Genomic DNA, 26,065 nt, shown 5'->3' on the forward strand with positions numbered 1-26,065 from the left:
ATGAATGCTTTTCTAAGAGTCAAAACAATCATCCCCAAAATGCCACACTGGCAGCATTACAGACACAGAGCACGGACTCAGACCCAGAGACACTGCTTTGGGCTCCTGACCTTCCACTGCTTTTCTGGTTCATCTTGGACTAGACTTCATCTGTCAATGCCTTTATCTTCTGCTCTGTAAATGTGAAGGACAATAGTGGTGATTACTATGAAATAAGTTGTCATTAGGGCTTGCCTGCTTTCCTTACACACCCTTGCCCTGATCCCCACCTCCCAGAGTGCTCTGGCATGTGATCACACAAAATCGGGGTGGGAAACGAACCTGTAATTTCTCCTGGAAGATGCCATGAAAGACCATGGAGGTTCACACAACTGCATCCCTCACTTGAAGGGAATCGGCCCTCGGTGCTCGCCCAGCCACACAAGCCTGGGCTCCCTCAGGGCTTGCACGGGTCGGGCTCCCCCTCAGCCCGCTCCCGCCCGCCCCTCAGGGCCGCCCTGGTTCCCTCAGCTCGTCCCCGCTGTCCCTCAGCTTGTCCCGTCTGTCCCTCAGCGCCGGCTCCAGTCCCTCAGCGCCGGCTCCAGTCCCTCAGCTCGATCTCGCCCGTCCCTCAGACCGCCCCCGTTCCCTCAGTTCGACAGCTCGATCCCGCCCGGTTCCCTCAGCTCGTTTCCGCTGTCCCTCAGCTCTAGCTCTAGCCCTAGCTCTAGCCCTAGCTCCCTCAGTTGGCTCCCACTCGTCCCTCCGCTCGGTTCCCTCAGGCCGCCTTGGTTCCCTCAGCCCGCCCCACCCGCTCTCTTCCCGCCCCTCGGTTGAAGCCGATCCCCGCGCTGTGACCCCGCGCCCCGCCCCGCCCCGCGCAGGCGCCCCGGCAGTCGCGGCCTCGGGGCCGCCGGTCCCCACCGGTCTCCGCCATTGCCGGTGGGTCCCCGCCGCCCCGATGCTCCGCACGGAGAAGGTGCTGCAGCTGCGGGGGCAGCAGGGCCGCACCGTGCGGGTGGTGCGGGAGCACTACCTGCGCCCCGACGTGCCGTGCCGCAGCGCCCTGTGCCGCAGCGCCCAGTGCCGCGCCGCCTGCGCCCGCGGTGAGGCTCCGCCGTGAGGGGTCTGGGGGGAGCCGGGGGCGAGCACCGACAGAGCCGGGATCGCCCGCGGGCCGCGCTGGGGTGGTGGGCGGTGTCCTCCGGGGCCGCGGGTGCGGGGGGCAGAGCTGGGGACAAAGTGATCCCTGGGCTGGGGGGATCCCTGGGCAGAGCTGACCCCTGAGCTGGGGCAGTCCCTGAACTGGGGTGATCCCTGGGTGAGGAGTGATCCCTGAGCTGGGGAACCCCTGAGGACAGAGAATGATCTTCGGGCAAGGGTTATCCCTGAAGGGGAAGGGGTGATCCCCATCCTTGGGTGTCCGGATGGTGCTGAACAGATCACGGCTGTACCAATGGTTTTCCTTTAAAGCGAGATCCTGAGAAATCAACGAGGCATTAAGAGTGGAAGAAATCGAGGAGTTGATTGTTAGAGGGTTTAACTGTGAACAGTTTACTGGCAGTGATAAAAGGCTAAAGGATTGTTCAATTTTTACACTTCTCTTGTTTTAAAAGATCCTTTAAAATGAATTAATTTCTGCAGGGTGGTGGTTTATAGCATGAGTTAAATTCTATACATACCTGTTAAGTATTACAATGGGGCCAAGCCATTTTCATGAAGCCATTGTAATTCTGCATCAGCAGCTATTTCTGTTCAGTAATTAAATGTAATTGCCTGTGTTATATCAGGGCATTTCAGACACGGGAAGGCTGCCAGGCTCTGATGTCTGCATTTGTTGTTGTTTTTACGTACTGTGGTGCTGTTATGTGCATCGTAGATCATCACCAGAGCTGTGGTTGATATTTCAGTTGGGGTTGTTGTTGTTGTTGTTCAATAGCACAATTTATTTGATGCAGGAAAATGACTGGTAAATAACAAACATAATATCTACCCTGTTGAAATCGACCAAATGTCTTGCCTGAAAGAAAAGGTTGAGAATTGTGACACTTTTTTTTTTCTTTGGAACTATGATTGGCATAGATGTTTTCACTTTTGATTTAGGTTGCAATTGAGGACAGAAGGTGTATTACTTAGATTATTATAGTGTATTACTGCTGTATAGGACTAGTGATAGTTACTGCTCCCTAAAATACTGCATTTGGTTGTGAATTCCTCAAGGATAAATTAAAGGCACATATCAGAAAAAAACTAACCTTTCCTGCTGTGCCTAACTCCCCCTCTTTTGTACTTAAATGTAAATTGTTCTACAGGTGACTGTCAGAATATGTCCCTATGTGATTATTCAAGGTAACCCAGATGTGAGGGAAATATTTGTTTTCCTTCCTGACTCTACACAGTGTGCTGAGCAAATCTATTCCATGCCCTGTGAGAGACTGCCTGCAAAAATCCCATCAGCAGGTGCTGGTAAGGGTGAGCTGTGCCTGCCTGGGAGTCATTCTGCTCCAGATGGATGGGTTAGGCAAGGATAGCTTCCTATGGGCACAGCTCCCAAATCTTCCAGTGACACTTCACTTCTAATGCTCTTCTGAATTATTAATAAATATTAGCTTTCTTGTATATCTGCTGCCATCATCCATTATCAGCCTTCGGTGCGAGGTGAGGCCAAGTTTCTGCGTGCACAACTGTGCTGGCTGGATTCACACTTCTTGTGGTCACAGCTCAGAGATTGTCCCTTCTGTGTCAGCTTCTAAGGAATAATAAAAATAACCTGACTTGTCAATATCTATATGCTGTATTCTGTATAATTTGTCTGCACTGTGGTGAGTTCAGTGTTTATAATAAATAGTAAATAGATTTTAAGAAAAAATACAGTGGAGATCCCCTCCCATCTGAAAGCTTTTGGGTAATCTTTGAAATACCAAAAGCAATTAAACTCTTGAATTTTGAGGTACTTTTTAAGATGTCATCTGTGATGTGTTGTGTCTGATATTTTGATGGCATATTCCTAAGGGCTAGAGTCTGTATAAAGAAAATTAACACTGATGGTTGATAGTTTAGGTTTAAAAACATCTTTTCTTTGCAGTAGCAGTGGTTTTCTCTACATGCACCCTTTCCTGTGCTCTTTTATGTAAAGAGCCTGCTGTAAATTGTGTGTTTGAACAGAGAGGGCTGTGAGAGCAGGGTAAAGGGACTGCTCATAATTCTACAGCCTTTAGAAATTCCATGAAAAGATTTTCTGTGCCAAATGTATAGTCCCTTTTTCATATGGAAGCAGAGAAAGAACTGTAACCTTCACTCTTTTAAGTGATAGCCTTTTCATAATGAAAGTGGATCTTTTTCACTCCTCTGGATAGAATTTGCACTAAATTTTGGCATCAGTGGATGCAAAAGGGTTTTGTCACAAATTTATGGACCACAGAATTAAACCATAATAGCTGTAATTTTGTTCATCAGAAAAAGAAATGTTCCCATTTGAGGAGACACAACTCGGATTTTCTTATATCAGGAAATATTTTCAAGAAACCGTTATTTCAACTGAAAGTTTGAACCTTGTAACTCTGAATTATCTTCTAGATGGAAAATTGCTGTCAGATGATGTCACACACTATGTTGTCCCTGACTGCAAGGTTGTTCAGGAGTACCTGGAGATTCTGGAGTTTCCGGAGCTGAAAGGAATTATTTTCATGCAAACAGCTTGTCAGGCTGTGCAACATCAGAAGGGACGCAGGTATTTATCCCATAAGAACTTATTTTTTATTTAGATTGAAGTAAAAATACTGATTTATAAAATGTATAATTTTTTAGGCCTTTCAAGCATCTCAGTGTAGTTTTACAGAAGTGGGAAGGACTGGGATCCTTTGTGATCCATGGATATCAATGCCTGGCATAGTTTTCACTTGATAGGAGCAATATGAAACCTGCAGCATTATTAACTAATCAAATGGCTGGTGGCAGGAATTCATTAGACTTTGCAGTAATGATCTATTATGTGCCCACAGCTAGATTATGGACAGGTTTAGGTTTGCTCTATTGATGCCTGAGCATTTGTCTTTGGGGAGCAATGAATATTGTATGGTATACTTATCTCACCAGACATTAACCTGGGCATTGCCATAGCATTTCAGAGTAAAATTTGCTCTCAGGGCCTTCCCATATTTCTAAAGCATGAAGGCTTTTAAAGTAATAGCCCTTGCCCCAAAAGTGACAAATAAAACAAGTTCCTGAACATTTAGGGTGTTTTGTGGGGCTCAGTAGAAAACAAGTATGTTTAAAATCAGAAGTGTTCATGAGGGAACTTAATAAAGTTTGCTTGCAGGTGATGGTTTAGGGTTTATCATCAGTGGTGTACTTTAATGAGTGCATTTCTCTGTGCATGACAGTAATTTCCCTGGAGTTTTTCAGCTGTATTTTCACAGTGAGTTAAAATAGCATTATCAAAAGCAGACACAAGAATATATTTACCTTTTCTCATCGCAGGCAGTACAACAAGTTACGGAATCTGTTGAAGGATCCCCGTCACGACTGTACTGTGTTTGCTAATGAATTCCACCAGCACTGCTACCTGCCCAGGGAGAAGGGAGAATCCATGGAGAAGTGGCAGACCAGGTTTGTTTGAGCCTCTGCAGTGTCACATTGCACAGCATTGTGATTTTAAGAATGTGAGAGTTTGTGCTCTTGCTCTGCTGAGCTCTGCAACAGTTCACAGGCACTGCAAGTCTGCATTATGCTTTATGATTATACAAGTATCAGCATTGTTTTCCTAGGGAAATAGACAAAATATAATTAAACTAAATGCAATAATGCTAAAGAAAAAGCTGGATCAGTTTAAAGTCACACCGTAGCATCAGAGTCTTTGCATCTCCAGCCTGCTTTTTACAGTCACTCAGAGGAACTTCATGTTGTGTTGCAGCCAGGGCACAAGTGGATGTACTGAGGAGGAAACATTCTATTCTCCTCTCTTCTTGTGGGGCTTAAGAATGGTACAGGAACATTTTTGCAGAAAAACATTTCTGTAGCTTAGTGTATGTCTCTCAAAAGTCTGAGTGTTAAATCAAAATCTCGTTTATACAAAGCCAGCAAAATCTTGCAAGTAGCAAATGAGCTGTGCCAGAAGTCTTATTTCAAACTTTGCTTTTCTAGGAATATTTACAATGCAGCAGCCTGGTATCACAATCACTGCCTGGGTCAGATGCCAGTTGTTATGGTAACAGAAGATGAAGATGCTATCAGGCAGTACGGAAATGAAACAGAAGGAGTGTTTGTGATTTCCTTCAAGGTAACATGCCAGAAAAATAAAAGCTTTCCTTTATGCTGCATCAAAATGATGAAGGAAGTACATTAAAGTATATTGCAAATCATGCCAGAGTTTACATTCAATAAAACTGTGAGGTAGCTCATATCTCCATTTATCAAAGCAAGCAAATATGTCACTTGTGGGAATCTCAGAAAAAAGCAGAGAGCTGGAAAGATAAAAGGCAGCTGTGAGGATAGAGGTCATCTTTCTCAGGAGACCTTTTCCTTGTTTTTAAGGAATTTGCCATTGATGAGCAGTGATCAGTTCCCTCAGGCAGCTGCCTAAATCTGGAATGCAAGCAGTCCATAAGCAACTGTAAATACCCATTAACAATGTTCTTACCTGGACTGCTGAGGGTGCAGTGATGTCTGAGAAGATCATTCTTCATTTTGGTGTCCATCTCTGATACCACTGGTACTCAGTGGGATCTGGGCATGGGATGTTCATGTTCAGCTGTGAAAGGATGTTGAGTAAAAGCTGCACCAAACTGATTGACCTTTGTTGTATTTAGCAGTGGATTAGGCTGAACCTGGGACAGATCTGTGGGGCTTAGAGCAGACTCATCATTACCATTGTGTTATTTGGGTACAGTGTGAGACAGATCCTGTCCACTATGGGCTTTCCAAATGCATTATTAAAAGAACAGAGATCTCAGAGTACATTTCTGATTACTTCTATTTGTGCCTACAGAATTACTTGGATAACTTCTGGCCTGACCTGAAGGCTGCCCATGAGCTCTTTGACTCCATAGTCCAAGCTCGGCGTGAGCGGGAGAGTGAAAGCCAAGAGAACCATGGAAAAGAATATCCTGAGCACTTACCTGTGGAAGTACTGGAGGCTGGCATCAAGTCTGGAAGATACCTGCAGGTATTTGTTACATAGAGAACATACACAGAGCAATGCAGTCTTGTGCTTGATCCCTTGAGCTGCCTGAAATAGAGTGATTAGAGAAAGAAATATGGAATATGGCTGTGGTGGGAAGAGGGAAAGAAAACAAAAAACAAGAGGATGGAAGGGATTAGAATTCTTAGGATTCTCAAAATATTTCCCCTACGCTGTATTGTGACATGTGTATTTTTATTTTTTTTTTTGTCTTGGAAGAGTTAAAGTAAGATTTGGCTATTAAGGATTTGAAATTTGCTATGTTTTTTCTTCAACTTGATATGTGATGTACCTGTAAATTGAGAGACCAGGTGTGATTTGAAGCAGCGAGACCTTGTTCTTAAATATAAATAGTGCTGCGCAAAGGCAGCAGTTCTAACTTCATTTGCACAGAGATCTCCCAGTCAATGAAATTAATTTACAGTTTATGGCTGTTCAGGGCCTTAATATGGATTGTTGGTAGACAAGTGTCCTTCCTTTAGAAATAATTTAAAGAATTAGAGGCAGTGATTTTTTTCCTTTCTTGGCAACTTTAGCAGAGGCAGGAATAAAATATGAACAGAAAGACTGAAGCTTTTCTTTCTTGTTGAAATAATGCCAGATTCTCTGCTAAGGCAGACAGCAAAAGTAATCTTGCACTGTCTGTGCTTGGAGTTAAATGTCATTTACCATCTTACAAATAAATTCAGCATTTAAAAGAATTTACTTTGCCAGAAGTGAACACTTAAAGTCCCACACCCTGCATTCCCCCCTTTAGAGAGAACAGCTGTGTTCAAAATAACCTACGGATCAATAAAATAACTGTAATAATGCAAAAAAACTGTAACCCCCAAAATGTTATCCTTTAAAGTTGTCTATTTTTAGGGTGTTTCACCCGTTGGTTGGTTTGTTGGTCTCTTCCAGGGTGCACTGAATGTCAACAAGCACCGAGCACAGCTGGAAGCTTTTGTTCGGCTTCAGGGGGCTGGCAGCAAAGACACAGGTGAGAGGAGTTCACTTACCAAACCAGCTGAGGGCTGAGACACTGCAGTGCCTGTGGTTCCCATGGGCAGAAAGGAGGCTGAAGGATTAACCAGAGGGTGGAACCTGTGAGGAGAAATCCTTCCTCTTTCTCACCCCCTTTGGCCACATTCTGGCCTCTTGTCCTGTTTGCCTGCACCTCTCTGAAGGGAAATGCTGCTGCAAATTGTCCCTGTGCTTTGCTCTAGCCTCGGGTGGCCACTCCTTTGACTGCAATAAGAGTTTGCATAGCTGTTGGCAAGGTTAGGAAGCTGGTCTTTGTGAACATAGTTGGAAAATTGCCTTTTGGATCAAGCTGATCCAAAGTGATCCAGGATTGTCTCTCTGGCACGAGTTACTAATCAGTACCTTTGAAGGAACAGTCCATTGCCCTTGCACAGACACACTGGCCCAGCTCTCACTAATAACTGCTTTCAAATGTTCCTGTGACAGACCCTGCAGTCAAACCAGTGCTCAATATACTCATTATTTTTTAAAAGCTTGTTTTATTCTGAATCCTCCCCAGAATCCTGTGGCAGTGGCTTTCACAATTTAACTGTGCTGTTTTTATAGCTGCTGCCTGAGAACAATGAACTTATCCCAGCCTATGCTGCTTTTTATCCAAAAGTTCACTTACAGAATTCCTTAAAAGATCCTTAAAAAAAAAGAGGAAAATCTTTTCATTTCCTTTTAGTATTAATTTCTTACCAGTAGTCCTTTTTGCAAGAAATCATTTTGGAAAAGTCATTTTCTGTTATTTCAGCAGAATGCTGCCAAGAATGGAGGGATTTGATTTTTTTTAGAAGATTCCAGTTCTGTTTCCTTTTATTTTAAATACAGAACTTCAAAGTGACATCCTTATTTATGGGACCAAGGCTCGGAATCGTGCAATCCACGGGGATGTGGTTGTGGTTGAGTTGCTGCCTGTGCATGAATGGAAGGGAAGGACTGTTGCCCTCTGTGAAAATGAGACTGAGGACAAAGCACCTGCAGACACCACGGGTGACCCTATGCCCACAGGTAAGGAGAAGCATCCTTTGAATTCCCTGCTGATAAATAATGGGGAAAAAAAAATGTTAGGTGAAAAAGCATCCCCATGTGACATGCCTGGGTACCATGGGAACTTAGAGTCTTGTTTGAAATGATTACTCTGCAGCTGTAGCTGCATCTTAAAAGTTTGTTGAGGTCAGAGCTAAAAGTTTCAAGAGGTTAATTTTCTTTTTGTAGGGAAATCATGTTTTGTTTTGCTCTTTGCTACTAAAAATTCTCTGTATTACTAGAATTGGCCACATTTCAGCAGCAATAGGAATCTCTGAATAATTTATGTTGTGTATCAGTTGAAATCTATACAATGAGTTAGTCTCCACATAAATAAAAGCTCATTAAAATCTGCCTGTGCCAACAGTAGTTTATGACACACTGTATTGTCTGCACACCATATGTTGTTGGCAGTTGTAACAGATTTGGGGACACATCAGTTGATTTTACAAAGCAGTGAATCTCCTGCATTCCCACATATTTGCTTTCTTGGTTCTGTTTAATTCTTTAATGCACAATGTTCCTGATTTAAAGGTAAAGTAGTTGGAATCATCCAGAAGAACTGGAGGGATTATGTGGTCACTTTCCCCTCTAAAGAAGAGAGCCAGTCCCAGGGCAGAAATGCTCAGAAAGTCCTTGTAACACCTTGGGATTACCGAATTCCCAAAATCCGGATCAGCACTCAGCAGGCTGAGGCATTACAGGTAATTTAACTGAAGTGTTCTCTGTTCCTACAAAGCTGGGTGGGCGTTACAGGCTCTAATGATGTTTTCCTTGACAAAACCACGGTAAAACAGAATCTGGGAGGGTTCCATTTCTGCCTTGAAGGATTGTGTTCAACTCCTGTCAGGTAACAAAGCTTGAGGTCTGAATTTGGGCCACAGTCCAGCTGCCCTGAGCACTTACATACCACTTGCTTTGGGTTTTTTCTGCTAAATGTAAGGTTGTGTTGGGGGTGTAAGTTGTGCTTCTCAGGAGCACAGAGCTGCTCTGACAGAGCTGTCTCCCTGCAGGAGTACAGAGTTGTGGTGCGCATCGATTCCTGGGAGTCGACTTCCCTGTACCCGAACGGGCACTTTGTGAGAGTGCTGGGCAGGATTGGGGACCTCGAGGGGGAGATTGCAGCTATTCTGGTGGAGAACAGCATTTGTGCTGCCCCTTTCTCAGAAATCCAGGTTTGTCTCTGTGATCAGATCCACTCTTTTCTGTTCATTTCCAGGGTCTTGTTTCTCAAAGAGAGGGACTCTCTTACAGCTTGACATCTTTGTTGCCAGTGGGTTTTTGAAAAGCCCATTTTAAAAGATGAACATTTATTATTATTTTACTTCATTTTTCTGGAATCTCTTGGATCAGTGGTTCTATTGATAGTATGGATTTTCAAGTCAGTAGTGATTTTAAGATAATCCTTTTGCTGTGAGGAGAAGATTACAAAGTCTTAATTCAAATTTGAGGTAGACTTTTAAGATTTTTCTGCCTTTAGTATGTGGTTATGCTACTGATCCTAAAGGCCTCATACTACTGAAATCATTGTGTTAAATACTTTGTTTTCAACTGGGAGAGGAACCAGCTTTCATAGAGAACTATTTTGATTATACCTACAATTAATAGAAAGAAAAAGACTAAAAAACCAATATGTAGTGGTTATATTTGCCAGAGCTGCAGTATCATGACAGTAATAACATTGGTTGCTAAGACACATAGAATTCTTTTTAATGTTTTCCACCCTTTCTGTAAAGTATACGTAATGGACTTGTAAAATGAAACAAAAGAAGAATTTGAAAAACTAATTCAACCTAATTGTTGGCATCTTTTTGTAGAAAATACATAAATCTGTGTTCATCAACAATATTTCTGTAGATGAGTGAAATGCCAGTGAGTTCTCCAAAGAATCCATGGAAAGTGAGTCCAGAGGAGGTGAAAAAACGCCTTGACCTGAGAGATACCCACCTGATATTCAGCATTGACCCCAAGGGCTGCGAGGATGTGGATGATGCTCTCTCTGTCAGGACTCTGCCCAACGGGAACCTCGAGCTGGGGGTGCACATTGCAGATGTGACTCACTTCGTGGCAGCAAATTCCTACACTGATGTTGAGGCCAGAGCAAGGTCAGTTATTTTCTGGAAATTAGAAAATTTATGGAGCTCAGAAGTTTGTGATGCTACCCTAAGGAAACTTTGGAAGGGAAGAAACATGCTTTCACCTTTCATGTCTTACTAAAGCCAATTCAACTATTAGGTAACTAATGACATTCTGCTTTTATTTGGACACATTTTCCAGAAAGCTATCCAAGTTTATTTTCCCTGATCACTCTTCTTTGCTTCATAGTCAAATTTAACATCTGTGACTTAAAGTACCTTTAAAAACCACTTGTTTGCATTCCAAGGGAGATGAACACCCACAAAATGGAATTAATTCCAGAGGTATTTGTCAGGCTTATGTTTTAATATTCAATCTTGTCTTTTAATGTGCAAATATTTCATTCTCTTTTTTCTTTTATTGCCGGTGTCTTGAACTTAAACTGCTGAATCACTTCATGAACTGTATTCTTTGTAGATTCAAAGAAGTATAATGTGGAGGCAGCAGAGATGTTTGATTAAGTCACCTCTTCAGTGAGCAAATTTTGTCCAGCCCTGGTTCTGCCCTTAATGACAGCTGAAATACCAAGGAAGGCAAAATCAGGGCTGTACTGTCCAAATAGCTATTTAAATAATTTGACTTTGGTATTGCACCTGTGAGTGTTCTGTGGGAATAACCTTTTCCCATCAGGCTGTAGAGCAGTGTTTGTGGGTGGGCAGAGCAGCAGCTGTGTTTTGTTCCAGGGCTACCACGTATTACCTGGCAGACCGGCGCTATGACATGCTGCCCTCCGTGCTCAGCGCTGACCTGTGCTCCCTCCTCAGCGGCGTGGACAGGTAGGGCTTGGGAGATGTTCTCAGCAGGGACACTTCCACAAGTCATTTTGCATTATTACTGGGAGAACTGTGTACATTAAAAGTTACCTTTCACTTCTACCACAGGTAGGGTGAATTTTGTAGACCTTTTTATATCAATTTACAGGCTCAGTTGGCTGCTGGCATGAGGATATGCAAGGCTGGCATGAGGACATTCAGGGTACAGAGATGTTCATTGTGGATGCATCTGACTAATGAAATAAAAATGGATAAAAATAACTATCACAGTGTAGCTCTGCTCTAACATAAAGGAGACCTTATACCTTAGAGGTACTGTGCTTCAGCAGATGAATTGAAGATACTGCTGTGTAGCTCATTTCAGTTGTGATGCATGAGACTGAAAGGCAAATGCATTATTCAGTGGTGTAGTTGCTGAGCACTGGTTTCATGAAGAAAAAAAAAATGATGCTTCCACAACCAGAATTAAATCTATAAATTTCTAAGAGTTGAATGTGCTTGCAATGGGAGTTTAGGTCTACCAGAACTGTTCCAGAACTCTGTGGTGTTGTCTTTAAGATACGCCGTGAGCGTCTTGTGGGAGCTGGAGAAGGAATCGTTCGAGACGCTGAGGGTTCAGTACACCAGAACCCTGATCCGCTCTGCCTACAAGCTGGAGTATGAGACAGCCCAGGGACTGTTGGATGGGGACACCAGTGTCGTGGGGGACATCCTGGAGCTGAAAGGCCTGGATGAAGGAGCGAGGCAGCAGAAGCTGGCTGAGCTGGTTTGGGCCATATCCAAGCTCACCGACATAGCGCGACACGTCCGGGCCAAGCGGGACCGCTGCGGCGCGCTGGAGCTGGAGGGGATCGAGATCCGAGTGCAGCTGGATGACAAACGGAACATCCATGACCTCATCCCCAAGCAGCCGCTGGAAGTGCACGAGACGGTGGCGGAATGCATGATCCTGGCCAACCACTGGGTGGCGAAAAGGATTTCCGAGGATTTCCCCCACCAAGCTCTGCTGCGGCAGCACCCTCCACCACGCCAGGAATTCTTCACTGAGCTTCGGGAGTGTGCCAGTGCCAAAGGCTTCTCAATAGACACACGGTAGCTTTTATTACTAAAGTTCTGTAATTGATGTTAAGCAATTAACTGTTTGGCCATGGTATTGTTAAACAATTCCAGCTCTGAGTATCAATGTTAAGGGACACTGCATAGCAGTTCTTAAAAGGAGTTCTATCAGAACCTTTCTGATGATGTTCTGACCAGGAGAAGCTGCCTGCATTCTGCTGGGTGTAATCCAAATGGCAGTGGCTGATTAATTTTAGACATACCCAGACAAAACATTTGTTCAGTCACTGTGCGGTGGTCAAGCTCTGCAGTGGCCTTGTTTGCACTGTATTTCCTGTGTAAGAGAGTACTGATTTAAATTCGGTGAATTCTGTGCAATGTAGTCATTTTAAATGACTCAAAATAATTCATAATTACTTGGGCAAGATAAGATGAGAAGGCCATGGTAAAGGGCATCAGTTGCAGCAGACAACTGAGTGAAAACTGGGATTTTTCTAAACATTTTCTTAGAGCAGAGCTGTTACTAAATTGCATTTAGAGTTTCAGTATCACTCTGCTTGCCATTTTTTTTATTAATAACTATTAACATCTGTGTGGGTTTTATGCTGTTGTTAACTGTGAGCCATTATAACCAGGGCTGGTGTCATTTTCTTTGGAATTAACACCTTTTTGCCAGGTCTAACAAGGCTTTGGCCGAGTCCCTGGACAGAGCAAACGACCCCTCGGACCCCATTGTGAACAAACTGCTGCGCTCCATGGCCACCCACGCCATGTCCAATGCCCTCTACTTCTCAACTGGCTCTTGTCCCGAGGAGCAGTTTCATCACTATGGTATCTGGCCACTTTCCTGCCGTTCTGTGATTTCTGAACTGTTGGGGGAGGCTTTGACTGCTCATCTGTGTTCCTCTCTCTTGGCAGGGCTGGCCCTGGAGAAGTACACTCACTTCACTTCTCCCATCAGGAGATACGCTGACATCGTTGTGCACAGGCTGCTGATGGCAGCGACCCTGAGGGGAACCATGGGGGATGTGAAGGATAACATCATCAGCAACAAGGACCTGGAGGAATTGTGCAGACACATCAATAACAGGAACCGGGTAAGGGTGTCCTTCTGGGAGTCTCCATGGTGCCCTAGGGAATGGGGTACCACTCCTGACTGTGGCTTTTGTGAATTAAGAGCATCACTTTACTTTTATTTGTAGTGCTTTGAGGTTTTTCTAAATATCAGTTTTCTTCTGAGAGTGGTAGTAAAAGTGTTCATACTTCATTTACACTGCAGGTAGGATTTTGTTTTAGATGTAATTTTTCTTGGGGACAGGTAAGAGATTAAATAATGGGCAAAAGCAGCTGTGGAAGTCAAAGGCAGAGATGCTTGTTGGAATATTTACGTAGGTTTTTGTCCGTGTGTGTGTGTGGGGTGCTCACAGGCAGCCCAGCGTGCTCAGAAGCAGTCCACAGAGCTCTTCCAGTGCATGTACTTCCGAGACAGGAGCGCCGAGAGCGACGAGCGCTGCGTGGCCGACGGGGTCATCTACTCCATCCGCACCAACGGCGTGCTGGTCTTCGTGCCACGGTGAGCCCGGGGCTGGGAGGGACACCTGCTGCTGCTGGAGTGCCGGGAGGGCACGGCCTGGCACAGCTCACTTCACACCTGGCATCTCCAGCATTCCACGGGGCTGGCTTAAGAGCCTCCCCAGCCAGAAAAGGCTGGTGCCTTACAGAGAACCCAGGGCAAACACGCTGCTGCTCTAAAAGGAGCTCTTAAGGAGCTTCTTTTAAAATGGAGAACTGTCTCCTCACCGTCTGGCTGGAAAAACCTGTAAAGCTGCTCTTCTCCCATCACTGATCCATTCCAGGCCCCACCCAGCACTAAGATAATGGATCACTGACTATTTCACTTCTGCTACGCTGCTGTCAAAACATTTCAGTCACTGTCTCCATGCTGTTTTCATGTCTGGGTTTCTTTAACACCACCTATCCTGTTCCTGAGGCAGGATTATCAGCCGGCTGCCGTGCCTGCCCCTTCCTGTTGCTTTTCTACAATCCCAGCCAGCCTGTGGGATTCAAAGCTAAGAGACCTGAAAATGGTTAGAACAGCTTCTCTCTGCTCTTCTGTAGGTATGGAATCAAAGGTGCAGCCTACATGAAAAACAAAGAGGGCTTGGTCATCTCCTGCCAAGGGGCTGGGAGCTGCCAGTGGAAGCCTGGATCCCTCCATCGCTCTCAGCATAAAATCACCTCCACTACAGCTGCTGGAGACTCGATGACCTTGAGCCTTTTCGATCACATCACAGTGAGTATCTCATCTGAGGAGAGGAAAGGAAATGGCACCATCAGAAATTTGAACACAGTATTGCTTTGCAGGTGAGAATCCTTGTGCAGAGTTCCCGCTGCCACGCTGAAACCATCAAGCTGGAGATCATCAGGAACGCACCGCACCACACTGCGGACACCGAGGCTGCCCACAAGAGCCTCCACGTGGTGAAGTCTGACCTGGTGAAGGAAGTCAGCCAGTCTGCAGAGGAGGCCCAGCGTGCCCAGGACGGAGCCAGGCTGGAAGTGATGGATGAGGAGTCCCTGGAGTTCTGCCAGACCAAGGGGCCCAGCCTGTACCAGCTGCTGGAGGAGATCCGGGAGCTGGCACTGCTGGATGTGACAGAGGACATCAGGACTTGAACTGGGACCTGCCCCCAGCTGCTGGGCTGTCCCACTCCTGTTCACTGTGCACAAGTGCTTGGGGATCTTTAAAAAAGCAGTTTATTTAGATATTCAAGAGTCCTTTCAGTAAGAAGCTAAATGTATATTTTAAATAAGGATTATTTTTATCTGATTATGAGTATGGATGAGTTATGAAAATATTTTATACCTGATAAAGCTAATATTTCAGACTAAAGACAGTGTGATGTGAATTCTTTCAAAAGTCATTCCAAAAATTACTTTGCCTATGTTGTCCACAAATTAAGTTCTTAAAACCTAAATACTTCCTTCTTCCCTACAAGGATAGAAAAAGCAAATTCCTTCATGAAGTAACACCTGTTGCCCTGAGGGTAGTGGCTTAATTCAGTGTGTAGAAATTCAGTCATTTTTACCCCTTTATTAGAAGGGGTGATTCCTCTTGAATCTAAAAAGAGAAAAGCTGTTGTGTAAGGAAAACCAGGACTCTGAGAATGAAGCAGAGGCTCAAGCAGAGCAGGATCAGGAGAAGGAAGGTCTCATTCCCTGAGGGGAGGTGCTTGTCTGGGGAGAGAAGGGGAAGTGTGGGAGCCCCGGCCTTGTAGCAGCCTCATACAAGAATTTCAGGTTTGATAATAGCTTCCATTTTATATGAAAAATATATAAGTAATGGATAAGCAGTTAAAAAAAAAACAGTACCCCCGTTAAAAGACCTCTTAAAAAAACCCAAACACACCTTTAATAGCAACCTAATCCATTAACATCCCAGTTCATTAAGATAAATTATAAACTCTATTCAAATAGGTCCAAAAACTCAAACATTTCCTAGAAAACGTTTTGGGAGGTGGAAAAGATGGCTCAAGTGCAGCTGAAGAACTTTGTTCTGTTTCCTGGTATATGGAGCTGCTCCTCTGCAGCTTCCAGGGAAGAGTTCTGTCCTTCAGTGCTGCCATGGGAAACACTTCCCTGAAGCTTCTGGAGTGCCAAGAGCCAGCAACGTTTCAGTATAATGACAGTACTTAAAGCAGGGGGGTCTTTTGGTCAAGAAAGGCATTCACGGTGTGGGGAGCTACTGCTCTTCCCTGGCACGTCCCAATTCATCATCTCCATCTTCTTCTGTGGGAGCATCCTTGGCTGCAGGAACCTGAGTGTCTTCAGTGAGGTCAGGGGGATCCTGAGCAACTGGGCTGTCAAACTCCTCTTCTGAATAACTGCTGGGGAGCTCTGTTGGGAAAAAAAAGAAAAACCATGAGCAGATAAGATACCATTGCTGTGTTCAACTGATGCTTCCATCACCAGAATCCCAGGCTGTGGCAAAGGCAGCTCAGAGATAAGAGTTGCACTTCACCAGAGACAAAGCTGTCACAGCTTGGTACAAGCACCAGGGAGTTTAGCTGCAGGAAAACTGTTGAAATGTGAGAGTTGCACATTGCAGCACTTCCTAGGAAAGCCATCAGGGCCGTGAGCAGCAGCTCAGGCCCCTGCCCTCCCTGTTCCCACAGCAATGGGGTCCTTACCCTGGTGCTGGGACTGGCTGAGGCCCTGCAGCCGCGCCTGCCTCCGCTCCAGGGCCAGCTGCCGGTTCTTCTTCATCCGCTCCTGCTGCTCCTCCGTCAGACTCGGCCCAGGCAGGGAAATCAGCTCCTCTGCACTGCCACAGTGGGGATGTGCATCTTCAGCAGCTGCATCCAGCCCATTGCTTGCCCCTTCTCCTTCTGCTTAAAAAGGAGGGGTGGCACAGGGAAGAGGGGCAGAATCAACACTTTAAATCCACAGAGATCCACAACACATCAGTCAAGAGAATATTCTGAAAGCATTTCTGTGTTCGATATTTTGTATTGACAGCTGAAGCTCATTCCATAATTTAATTTTAATGGGAAATTTTCTGCCTAGGCCCACATCCCCAATATTCAAAGGGCACAAGTGCTCAGAGCTCACACACACAACAATCAATGCCTGAGTGCAGAGGCACAGCTCTGTGTACTGAGTTAGCAACATCAGCTTGAAGGGTCAAAAGGGACAGGAAATCCAGGCAATCCTTAGGGCCAGGTCATTTTCCTCCCAACACTACTAATAAAACAGTCCTTTAGAAAGTGGCAGGAGTCCTACAGGAATTCCAACCTTTCAAGGCCAGGCTGTATGACACTAATTGAACGTGAGGATGGCAGGGGATGGAACAGGATGGGTTTTAAGGTCCCTTCCCACCCACACCAATCCAAAATTCTGTGAATCAGAAGTCTGAACACATTGAGTACTCAGTTCTGAATTCAGTGTGCTCTATTACAGAGATATTTACTCATCTGCCAGCACTCAAACATGCAAAGTGGAGGCAGTTCAGCCAGACAAACTTCACCCACCCACAGAGCAGCAGAGCACCCAAGGCCTCTGCACCACTTTAAGCCCGTGAATAGAAAGGAGAGCTGACAAAAAGGTTGGGTTGTTAATACAACAGCCCAGCCTGAGGCTGTATTTCACACAGTCCCCCAGGTGAGAGCAGCTGGGCTCCCTGCAGGCTGGCAGGGCAGTGTGTGGAACCATCGCACAGAACAATCGCATCTCTCTGCGGACGCTGTCGGCAGGAACCACTCGTGTTGCTGTCCGTGGCTGCCTCTGGCTGCAGTGCAGCTCTCACACTGCAGCAGCAGGGAAGGCAGCCACGTGTCACCACTGCCCCGAGGGCACCCCAAAGCCCAGGCCAGCTGTTTGCACTCACAACTGATCCACACCACCACTCCCAAGCACTGCCTGGGCTGGAGGCTGAGGTTCACGTGGAGACAAATGGGACAGTGGGCAGATAATGCTCTCAAGAGAGACTGACAGTAGAAATGCAAAACCCTGCACAGATCCTTAGGAATGACAATGAAATTCCCTCCTTTCTGCTGCTAAAGTTTCTTACAAACTACCATGTGAATTCTACTTCGTCTTTAATTAAAAAACTGGTTTTGTCTAATTTCTATCTGATTGGAAGAGACTCTTGCCTTAGGTCCTCGGTGCTGGGTTTTGATCCTCCTGGCAGAAGGAATTCTCCCAGAGCTGTGTGCCAGCTCTGACAGACACAGCAGTGCCCCCAGCATGAGCAGGCACTCTGCCTATGAGGGCCACCAGCCCCTGACTGCACTGCAACTCCTCACACAATAATCAGCATGAGTTGGTGATTCTTGCTTTAACAGGATCCAAGAGCTCTCCAGACTGCACTCATGTGAGAGTGCAACACAAACCTGTGTGCTCAGTAATTGCACGTTTAGGGGTTTTTTGGAAGAATATTTCTAACAGTGCTGGTTAATCCCATTTTCTATTTCCTTTCAGCAGACCATGCAATTTTATTTACTTTTACACATATATGGTCAAGTACCAGTTCAGTTGTGTCATCATAAGACTCACAGACGCCTGGTTTTAAAGCAGAGACCTCTCAACAATTTCTTCTACACTGGAAAAGCCTATCATGATCATTCACTTCTGGGCAGTAGGAAGGGAAATAAATAATCTTAAGCATTGAAGAACTGAACAAATAGCAAAGAGAGCATACCTTCACTATTTTTGAAGTCTTCATGTAAAATAGGAAGATCAAGTCTAATCCGCTTGAGGCAGGTCTGCAGGTGGGACATTAAAAGACTGGTGTTTCATCTGCAGCAGGTTTTTATGTTCAACTTTGGGAGCATGGGAAAACCACAGCAATTTTACACTTTGTTACTCTGAAAAAATATTCTCACTTCATGTCTATTTGACACACAGACCTTCAGTGCTGGGATCATCTTCCCAGTCCTTCACCTATCACCCAGCCAGGTGAAGCTGAATTCTTTATCAGTCGTCTTTTGCAGGTTCAAACATTAAAAATCAACCAAACAAAAGCCAAAGCCCTAACCAGTTCCAGCTGGTTAAGCAACTTGGCTGTGGTTAAAGATGGCCTGAAAATGCTGAAGCCAATTCTCTGGAGGATTATTTCAAATAAAGAAAGGTTGTATCTAAATATAAACATAAATACTAGACAAAGCTCTAAATTGAGAGAAATTTATTTAAATAACATTGCACTTCTGAGCAGTATGCACAACCTAAATCCTCTTTTGCTGCATAATTGATCCCCTAGACCTACCTCTTGCACTATTCCAAACACCATGAAGAGCTGACAGAAATACATACCTGAACTTCCTTTTTGTTTCCCAAGGACTCCACTACGTCAATAAAATCCTCAAACTGCAGTTTTGGGAACAGTCTGTGAGCCCAGTGCTCCATGTGTTGGATCAGAGTCTTCAGGTCCTCTGCCTGGAGCAGGAAAGACAACACCCAGCTGCTAAAGCTGACAGAGAGGGGAGACTGCAGAGGGCAATGGGGCAGCAGTTCCTGAACACATGGAGCATCTGCAGCCTGACAGTCTCTGCAAAACGTCAGCAGAACCAACGTGGGGGGAACCTTTCCTTCCTCCTCCCACAGCCATGTCAGTGGAGGCTCAGGCTGTGAGAACAGCACTGACACAAGTCCAGGGGAGCATCTGCATATCCTGTAAAACATCTGCTCTTACACAGGTCCTGAAGCACTGTCCTTAAACAACCAGGGCTGACTCAGGCTGAAATAAATCCACAGGGGCACAGCTGACACTGCTCCTGATGTTTAGAATGCAGATACATCAAATTAGGCTGATCTAGGAAAGGTTTTTGCACGTTTCAGCACTACTGCCCAGTTCCTGGGTGCTCCAGTGGTAATGAGAACACAAACCAGAGATGCACAGGTGTTCTTGAAGTGTGCCAGGAGAATCATGGAATTGTTTGGGTTGGAAAAGTCCTCAAAGATCACCGAGTCCAGCCACAGCCCAGCACTGCCAAAGCCACCAGTAAAACATGTCCCCAAGTGTCACATTTGGAGGTCTTTTAAATCTCTCTGGAGATGCTGACTCCACAGCACAGGCTGCCCAGGGCTGGACAACACTGCTGGTGAAGAAATCTCCCCTAACAACCAACCTAAATCTCCCTTAGCACAACATGAGGCTGTTTCCTCTTGTCCTACTGTTTGCTGCTTGGGAGAAGAGACCGACCCTCCCCTGTCTACAACCAACTCTAGAATGGTATGTAAAGGAAAGTAAGCTCTGCATGTTGAAGTGCACCCAAAACAATAAGAAAGCTTGTAGAGGAAGTCCTGCTTTCTCTTTGCTCAAGTGCTGTGTCACACTTTTTTTTAAAAACCTTGGGATTCAAAACCCTGCTAGTATGGACAATACAAGAGTCACAGATGGGATATTCTACTTTTAGAGTTGAGGAAAAGTATTCTATCATCAAAATATGGATTTTTTTTTAAAGCATTTCATGTTTGTTTTAAAATTTGCAGCTCCAAACTCCATCAGGGCTTGTCAGGTACTGCTGGAAAACTGGCCAGCAAGAGTCCTATCAATGCTCCCCATATCACATGGACAGCACTCCAGCAAACCTACATTCACCTCCCAGGAAACAAAACAAAGCTCACCAGCTCTTACCTCGTGCCCTTTGCCCTTGAACTTGACGTTGTCAAACATGTGTCTCAGAGCTGGGAGCCCTCTTTCTGAAGTTAACCTGGGAATAGGAAATGGGGGAGTTATTTGATACCCACTTTCTTCTTTCAATTAACAAGTAAAAAAAAAAAAAAAAAAACAAACAAAGAAAAAACACTCACTTTGCTTGAAACAACCTAAAGCTTGGATTCTTTCTGTTGATTATAAAGAACTCACACCAGTTTTAGAGGTACCTTAATAATTTTCTCCCACAGCCCTACATCAAACTTAGCACACAAAGAAATATTCTGTATAAAGTTACCTTTGGGCATCTAATCTAGGCCTTGGTCTTTTTACTGCCTTTTGTGTGGTCACAGCAGAATCCTTTGGTTGGGACTGCTGGTTTCCATCTGGATCTGGAGAAGAAAACAGCATCATTTAAGTATTCAAACAATTGCCATCATCTAGGATTGTATTGTGTACATTTTAAGTTTCTACTCATATTTCTGATAAGTGCATTGAGAGTGCATCCAATACTTTTATCTCTTCGAAAAGCCAAGTCATAAAGAGTAAACTATAGATCACTGCTGTACAATTATTTGTAGAAACATTTTGTCAGAAGAGCTAGAGTTTAATGAAGATTCCTTTCTGCACAAATTTCCATGGATTCCACAAAAATAAAGTTTTCCCACAAGCTGGAAAGCATCTCGTGATTAACAATTTAAATTTACAGTTTGTTTTCCGCCTATTTTAATGCACCGAAGTCCAACACCACTAATTTCGACTGCACAGCATTAGAATGGGACTTTTAGGGGTCCCGGGTGCTCACCTCCATTAGCCTGAGCCCACTCTGCATCGTCTCTCCCCGGAGAGGCGGGAGGTGGAAGAGGTGGGAATGTTTCGTCTTCTGTGTTCTCATAATCAGGAAGATCAAACAAGTTGTTCTCTAAAGGATCTAGCATTGCCACAAAGAAGCCTTTTTCCCCTCCTGCAGAAAACAACAAAAGCGTTTAAAGAGCAGCAGCGAGGCTGCCACAGAAGCGGATAAACGTCAATTATATACAACATGTACAGCTTTTTCAGGAAAAGGTCTGCCAACCAGATCGTCATACAAATTAAACAGCAGATACCATACAGAGGATAACACAACCCAGCCTTGCTGAGCCGAATAAAACAAGGGTTTGTGATGTTCCAACTCGTCAAGTTACTTGGGAGTGGCAGGAATTAACCAAAATAAGTGGATTGCTGACCACAGCGCTCATCCATGGAGCCGCGTGGCACTCACATCCCCCACCAAAGCCTCGGGGGGTGGAGTGGCAATTCCCCAAATTTACAGCGCGCTCACCTACTCCGAAACGCGCTCTGGAGGAGGAGCAGTCCCCTTTCCCGGCTGCTCCAGTGCAGCTGACCCAGAGCCCCCGGCCGGAGCGGGCTGGGCTGAGGCGGCGGCAGGAATGGTTCGGTTCCTCTGTTTCAGGAGCGGTCTCTGGAGCGGGGCTGGCCTGAGGCGATGGCAGCTGAGGCGGTGGCAGGAATGGCTCTGTCCCTCTGTCTCAGGAGCGCTCTCCGGAGCGGCCCCGGGCTGAGGCAGTAGCAGGCGCAGCTCTGTTTCTCTGCTTCTCCGCTTCAGGAGCGGCTCCGGCCGGAGCGGGGCCGGGCTGAGGGGCCGGGGCCGCCCCCGCGCGCGCCGGGTCCCGCGAGAGCCCCGAGTCTCGCGAGCTCCCGAAGGCGGCGGCTCAGGGGTTTTGGCGCCAAAACGCAGCGGGCGGGGCGAGGCGGCTGAGGCGATCCCGGGACTATGGAGTCCTGGAATGCTCTGGGTGGGAGAGGACATTACAGAGCACCTCATTCGCATTCCAACCCCCTGCTCTCGGCAGGGACACCTTCCACTACCTCAGCTTTCTCTAAGCCCTGTCTAACCTGGCTTTGGACATGTCAGGGATACAACAGCTGTTCTGGGCAACCTGGCTGCATGGCTGCACCACCATCTCAAGGAGGAATTTCATCCTAATATCCCAGAATTTCATCCTAATATCCCATCTAAACTTACTTTGTCAACTTGAAGCCATTGCCCCTTGTCCTGTCTCTCCAGATCCTTGTAGACAGCCCCTCTCCATCCTTCCTGTAAGGTCCCCTCATGAACTGGAAGGGCACAGGTCACCCCAAGGCTGCTCCAGGCTGAACAATCCCAGCTCCCTCAGCCTCTCCTGGGGCTCCAGCTCTTTTCCAGCTCCGTTCCCCTCCCTGGTTTGAAAGGACAGGTCTCTGCTAAGGAAGGTAGGAGCTTCTCTTGAAATGGAAAATGCAAATCTCCTCCCTTCAAATTATTATAATTTTGAAATTGAGGGGCCAAGATGTGGAAGTAGGAATAACAGTTCTTTATTAGGGGAAATAAAAATAAAAATGCAGTAATGCAAAACAACAGTGCCCTGCTGCTGTGGCCACACTGCTCCCAGTGCAGGTCAGGGATTGCCCACCCTGGCTCAGCCCAGGACCAGGACAGAGCCATCCTGAGATATTCTCCAGACAAAGCCCTCTGGGAATTGACAACTGAACAGTTTGCAGTTGTCCAGGCTGAAATAAATACACCGAGCCCTCAGAGGTTTGGCAGCTGTGCACATAAAATGCCATGTAAGGATCTGGGCTGCAGGGACAACAGCAGAGGCTCCAGGCTCCTGTCTCCAAAGCAGCTGGAGCTGTAAATTGTTCTCATATTTTTACAGCTCAGTCCATAGAAGTGTATCTGACTTAAATTATGGTCTCTTTTTTGTTTAAACAAAACTATATAAATTAATGCAAAATATTAATTCATTAAAGGAATTGGTTTTCCCTTATTTCTCTATAAATTCAAATTTGACATACAATGTTTCTGGTAATTTAATGTATTCTTTCTAGTACGACAAAATCAATTGCAGTTACCTTCTGGTTAAAATTCTTTTAACAGTAAATGTTTAAAACGTGTATTCACAATTGCAGCATCTTTTATAATCAAGAATATATTAAATATAGAGAGAACACGCAAATGGATTTTTTAGCACTGAATCAATTAATCTTATCTTTTTAGATATGGCAAATTTCTTCAATCGATTGAGGCAGCTGAAGTATGAAAATTAACACAGAGATTTAATAATAATCATAGATCAAGTGCTGCTAATTTCCAGCACAAAATATTGTAATTGTCATATGAAATTACTGAAAATCAAATATCTACATGATGAGCTCTTTGCATTGAAAATAATTGTCGCTCTTTGTACTGAAAAATCCTTACAAACAAACAAACAAAAAAAAAATCAGAAGATCACTTACAATCTCTGCAGAGGACACAGGGTTATAAAACCCACCATATTTATGTGACTTTGATTAATCAATATTTTTGAAGAGTGTTTAATTAGAATCTGGATTTGATGACCTAGGTGGTTCTTTCCAGTCCTATGTTCCTAATTAAATAAAAAGCAAATGCTGGCAAGCATTGATTATTGGTTTTCCTCAGGAAATGTATAACCAACCACATGCTGCTAAAATAATAAGTCAGGAAAAAACAAACAAAACACCCCCCACAGGTTGTCTCCATTCTAGAAAACACTTCTGGTTTCTAGTTTAGGTGAAAAGGAAATATTACTGCTTGTTTCTGTTTGATTACTGTAATTTCATTAGGAAAACTGCAGAAAATTAGCACCTTATTTTATATTTCAGTCTCATTTCCTGCTTTGTTACACGTAATATACTGCAAAGCAAATCTGTCAAATGGATAATTGCCTGCTTCCACACTTGAAGGGGTTTATTCCTAAGGGAGCAGAATTTGCTCGGCAAAAAACCCTTCAAATATTGTGTTGGCAAAGCTGTTCATGCCATAAACCCTCAGCACAACTGCTCCATTGTATCTGTTTTAATGGGAAGTCACATCCTAAGGCTTAAGCAAATTTCAGTTATTTGTAATTTATACTTATTTACATTTATACCTTGCTGATCTAATCTAAATTTGATATTATGCAGCCACCTTAAATGTTAATTTCTAAGCTTTTAATATATCACAGAGGATTCAAATTGTGCTGCGATGCACAGGGCTCTTTTAAATCTGTTTCTTAAGGAAAATAAGGTGCAAGGCAGGTGTGATCTCTGTCAGGCTCTCTGTCAGCTCCCTTCAAATAATTTTTGATCCTCTTGGACAATTTTATTCAAATTCAAACCAGACTTCTTAAATTCCATTGCTCTGTGGGACTAATTATTTGCCTAACTTGCTTTGCTAACCACTAAATAGATTAAGAAGTATTAAATCTTGCAAATAGAAGTTTGTGTGCACATGTTTTGGCTGTAAAAAATGCAGCTCCATGTGGCAATTGAGTTTGAAAAGTTGGCTTAATTTAGATGCAATTGATCTCTATAGTAATTGTGGTTTTCTTTTCATGCAAGAAATTAGGCAAAATTTTGGTTTCTATAAGGGGAAAAAAGTGGTAATGAAGACAAGCTTCTTTGTTCTACTTCTGTTTTCAGAGACAAATTATTTCTATTTTTCCAAGCACTGGTGAAATCAATAAATCAGAAGGTCTCCCCGCTCAGAAGCCTCTTGCTGAAATGAAATGCCTTCTCTTTTTTCTTCATCTTTTCCTCTGTGATTCACCTCCAGAAACACCTGTTTGTACAGCAAAACACAGTTCCTTCCACAGAGAATATTCAAATTTCCAAAATGTGTGTTCTGTTTTGGCTGGGGAGATGCACTTAATTTTTAGTAACTAATGCTCTGAAGTGAAACCTCTTTGTTTTACAGACAACAGCACAGAAATTATTTCTGCAGTGGCATCAATCCATATTCCCGTGAATTTATTTCTAGATACAGTGAATCCAAGATATTTTTTGGGTTTTGTGCTTTGGTCAAAGGGATTTGAAAAGAGATTGATGAAATGAGTAATTTCACAGTCCAGCGTTCTCAGTGCAAGAATAAAGCACTCCAGAGGAGGGAGCTGTCCCTTAATATCTGGAATTGGAAGGAGGGAATATGTCTTTAATGGCAAAGCTGTGAGGGAAAAAAAAATATTTACTTTAGAGATGGATAAGATGACAGGAACTCTTCAGCATTTTTGCATTATATATGGGGAACCTTGTTCATCATTTCAGTTTCTGTAAAAATATTAATGATTACTCTGATTAAAATATAATTGTACTTTTGCAAACCACAAAAATTTAAATCATGCAGAACTCAGGCTGGTTCTTTATCCACAGTATTCATAGTAGAAATTTTGTTATGGAATTAACTCTGCTCTTCTTTTGTGTCTGAATCAACTCACTGGAGTATAAAAAGTGTCCACTGCTGGAAAGATGTTATTCATTCAGGTGATGGATTCACATATCTTGTATATGAAAAGGACAATTAGGGAATCTCAGGGGAAAATGGAGCTGCCAAAGAAATTGGTTTTTCACTCTTTCACCAGTACCAAGGCACTACCTCCACCTCAGTGCTGAGTTCCTCAGTGCTGCTTCACTTCTTGGCTCACGTGTGTCTGTGAGAGGTTTCATTTATCACTTAAGCAAAATTATGAGTAACTGCAGATTCTTTTCTGCTCCATGTGTCATGTTTGTTGACAGATGGAACGCTGTGTGGTACAGAAATGTACAGCAGCAACAGAAAGAATTTCTCAGCTGTGTCAGAAATCAGAAGAAATCTGTAAGCCCTTCTCACTGTGTAACTCCCACAGGCCTTAAAAGAGTTTTCAGCTGATTTCTACTGGATTCAGACAATGAGAAATTAATCTTATAAAGCAACTCAAACTTTAGCAAAGTTCC

General features: G+C 44.3%; 2 protein-coding genes and 1 non-coding gene across 4 annotated transcripts; 1 reads left to right on the plus strand and 2 right to left on the minus strand.

Moving 5' to 3' along the window:
• Positions 1 to 937: 937 nt before the first annotated feature.
• Positions 938 to 15,052, plus strand: DIS3L (DIS3 like exosome 3'-5' exoribonuclease). The gene is made up of 17 exons (XM_066558588.1): positions 938 to 1,085; positions 3,556 to 3,709; positions 4,459 to 4,587; positions 5,122 to 5,257; positions 5,966 to 6,142; positions 7,061 to 7,139; positions 7,997 to 8,176; positions 8,729 to 8,898; positions 9,208 to 9,369; positions 10,052 to 10,299; positions 11,014 to 11,106; positions 11,662 to 12,195; positions 12,836 to 12,990; positions 13,078 to 13,256; positions 13,587 to 13,732; positions 14,278 to 14,452; positions 14,524 to 15,052. Exons 1-17 carry the CDS (start codon positions 941 to 943, stop codon positions 14,833 to 14,835), a joined length of 3,174 nt encoding a protein of 1,057 aa, XP_066414685.1. The 5' UTR covers positions 938 to 940; the 3' UTR covers positions 14,836 to 15,052.
• Positions 15,053 to 15,548: 496 nt separating this feature from the next.
• On the minus strand, positions 15,549 to 21,952 carry TIPIN (TIMELESS interacting protein). 2 transcript variants are annotated; one of them, XM_066558590.1, is made up of 8 exons: positions 21,633 to 21,952; positions 21,117 to 21,275; positions 20,610 to 20,703; positions 20,294 to 20,369; positions 18,970 to 19,092; positions 18,359 to 18,422; positions 16,350 to 16,547; positions 15,549 to 16,056 (listed from the first exon to the last, which is right to left on the minus strand). In XM_066558590.1, exons 2-8 carry the CDS (start codon positions 21,247 to 21,249, stop codon positions 15,902 to 15,904), a joined length of 843 nt encoding a protein of 280 aa, XP_066414687.1. In that variant the 5' UTR covers positions 21,250 to 21,275; positions 21,633 to 21,952; the 3' UTR covers positions 15,549 to 15,901. The 2 variants fall into 2 exon arrangements, with proteins under 2 accessions (XP_066414687.1, XP_066414686.1); XM_066558589.1 differs by having other exon boundaries at positions 16,350 to 16,550.
• LOC136562393 (small Cajal body-specific RNA 14) lies at positions 17,356 to 17,490 on the minus strand. The gene has a single exon (XR_010784510.1). It is a non-coding gene; the product is annotated as a small Cajal body-specific RNA 14 (non-coding RNA).
• Positions 21,953 to 26,065: the final 4,113 nt, after the last annotated feature.

This window comes from Molothrus aeneus, chromosome 13 (genome assembly GCF_037042795.1).
Source record: "Molothrus aeneus isolate 106 chromosome 13, BPBGC_Maene_1.0, whole genome shotgun sequence".
Taxonomy (NCBI): Eukaryota; Metazoa; Chordata; class Aves; order Passeriformes; family Icteridae; genus Molothrus; species Molothrus aeneus.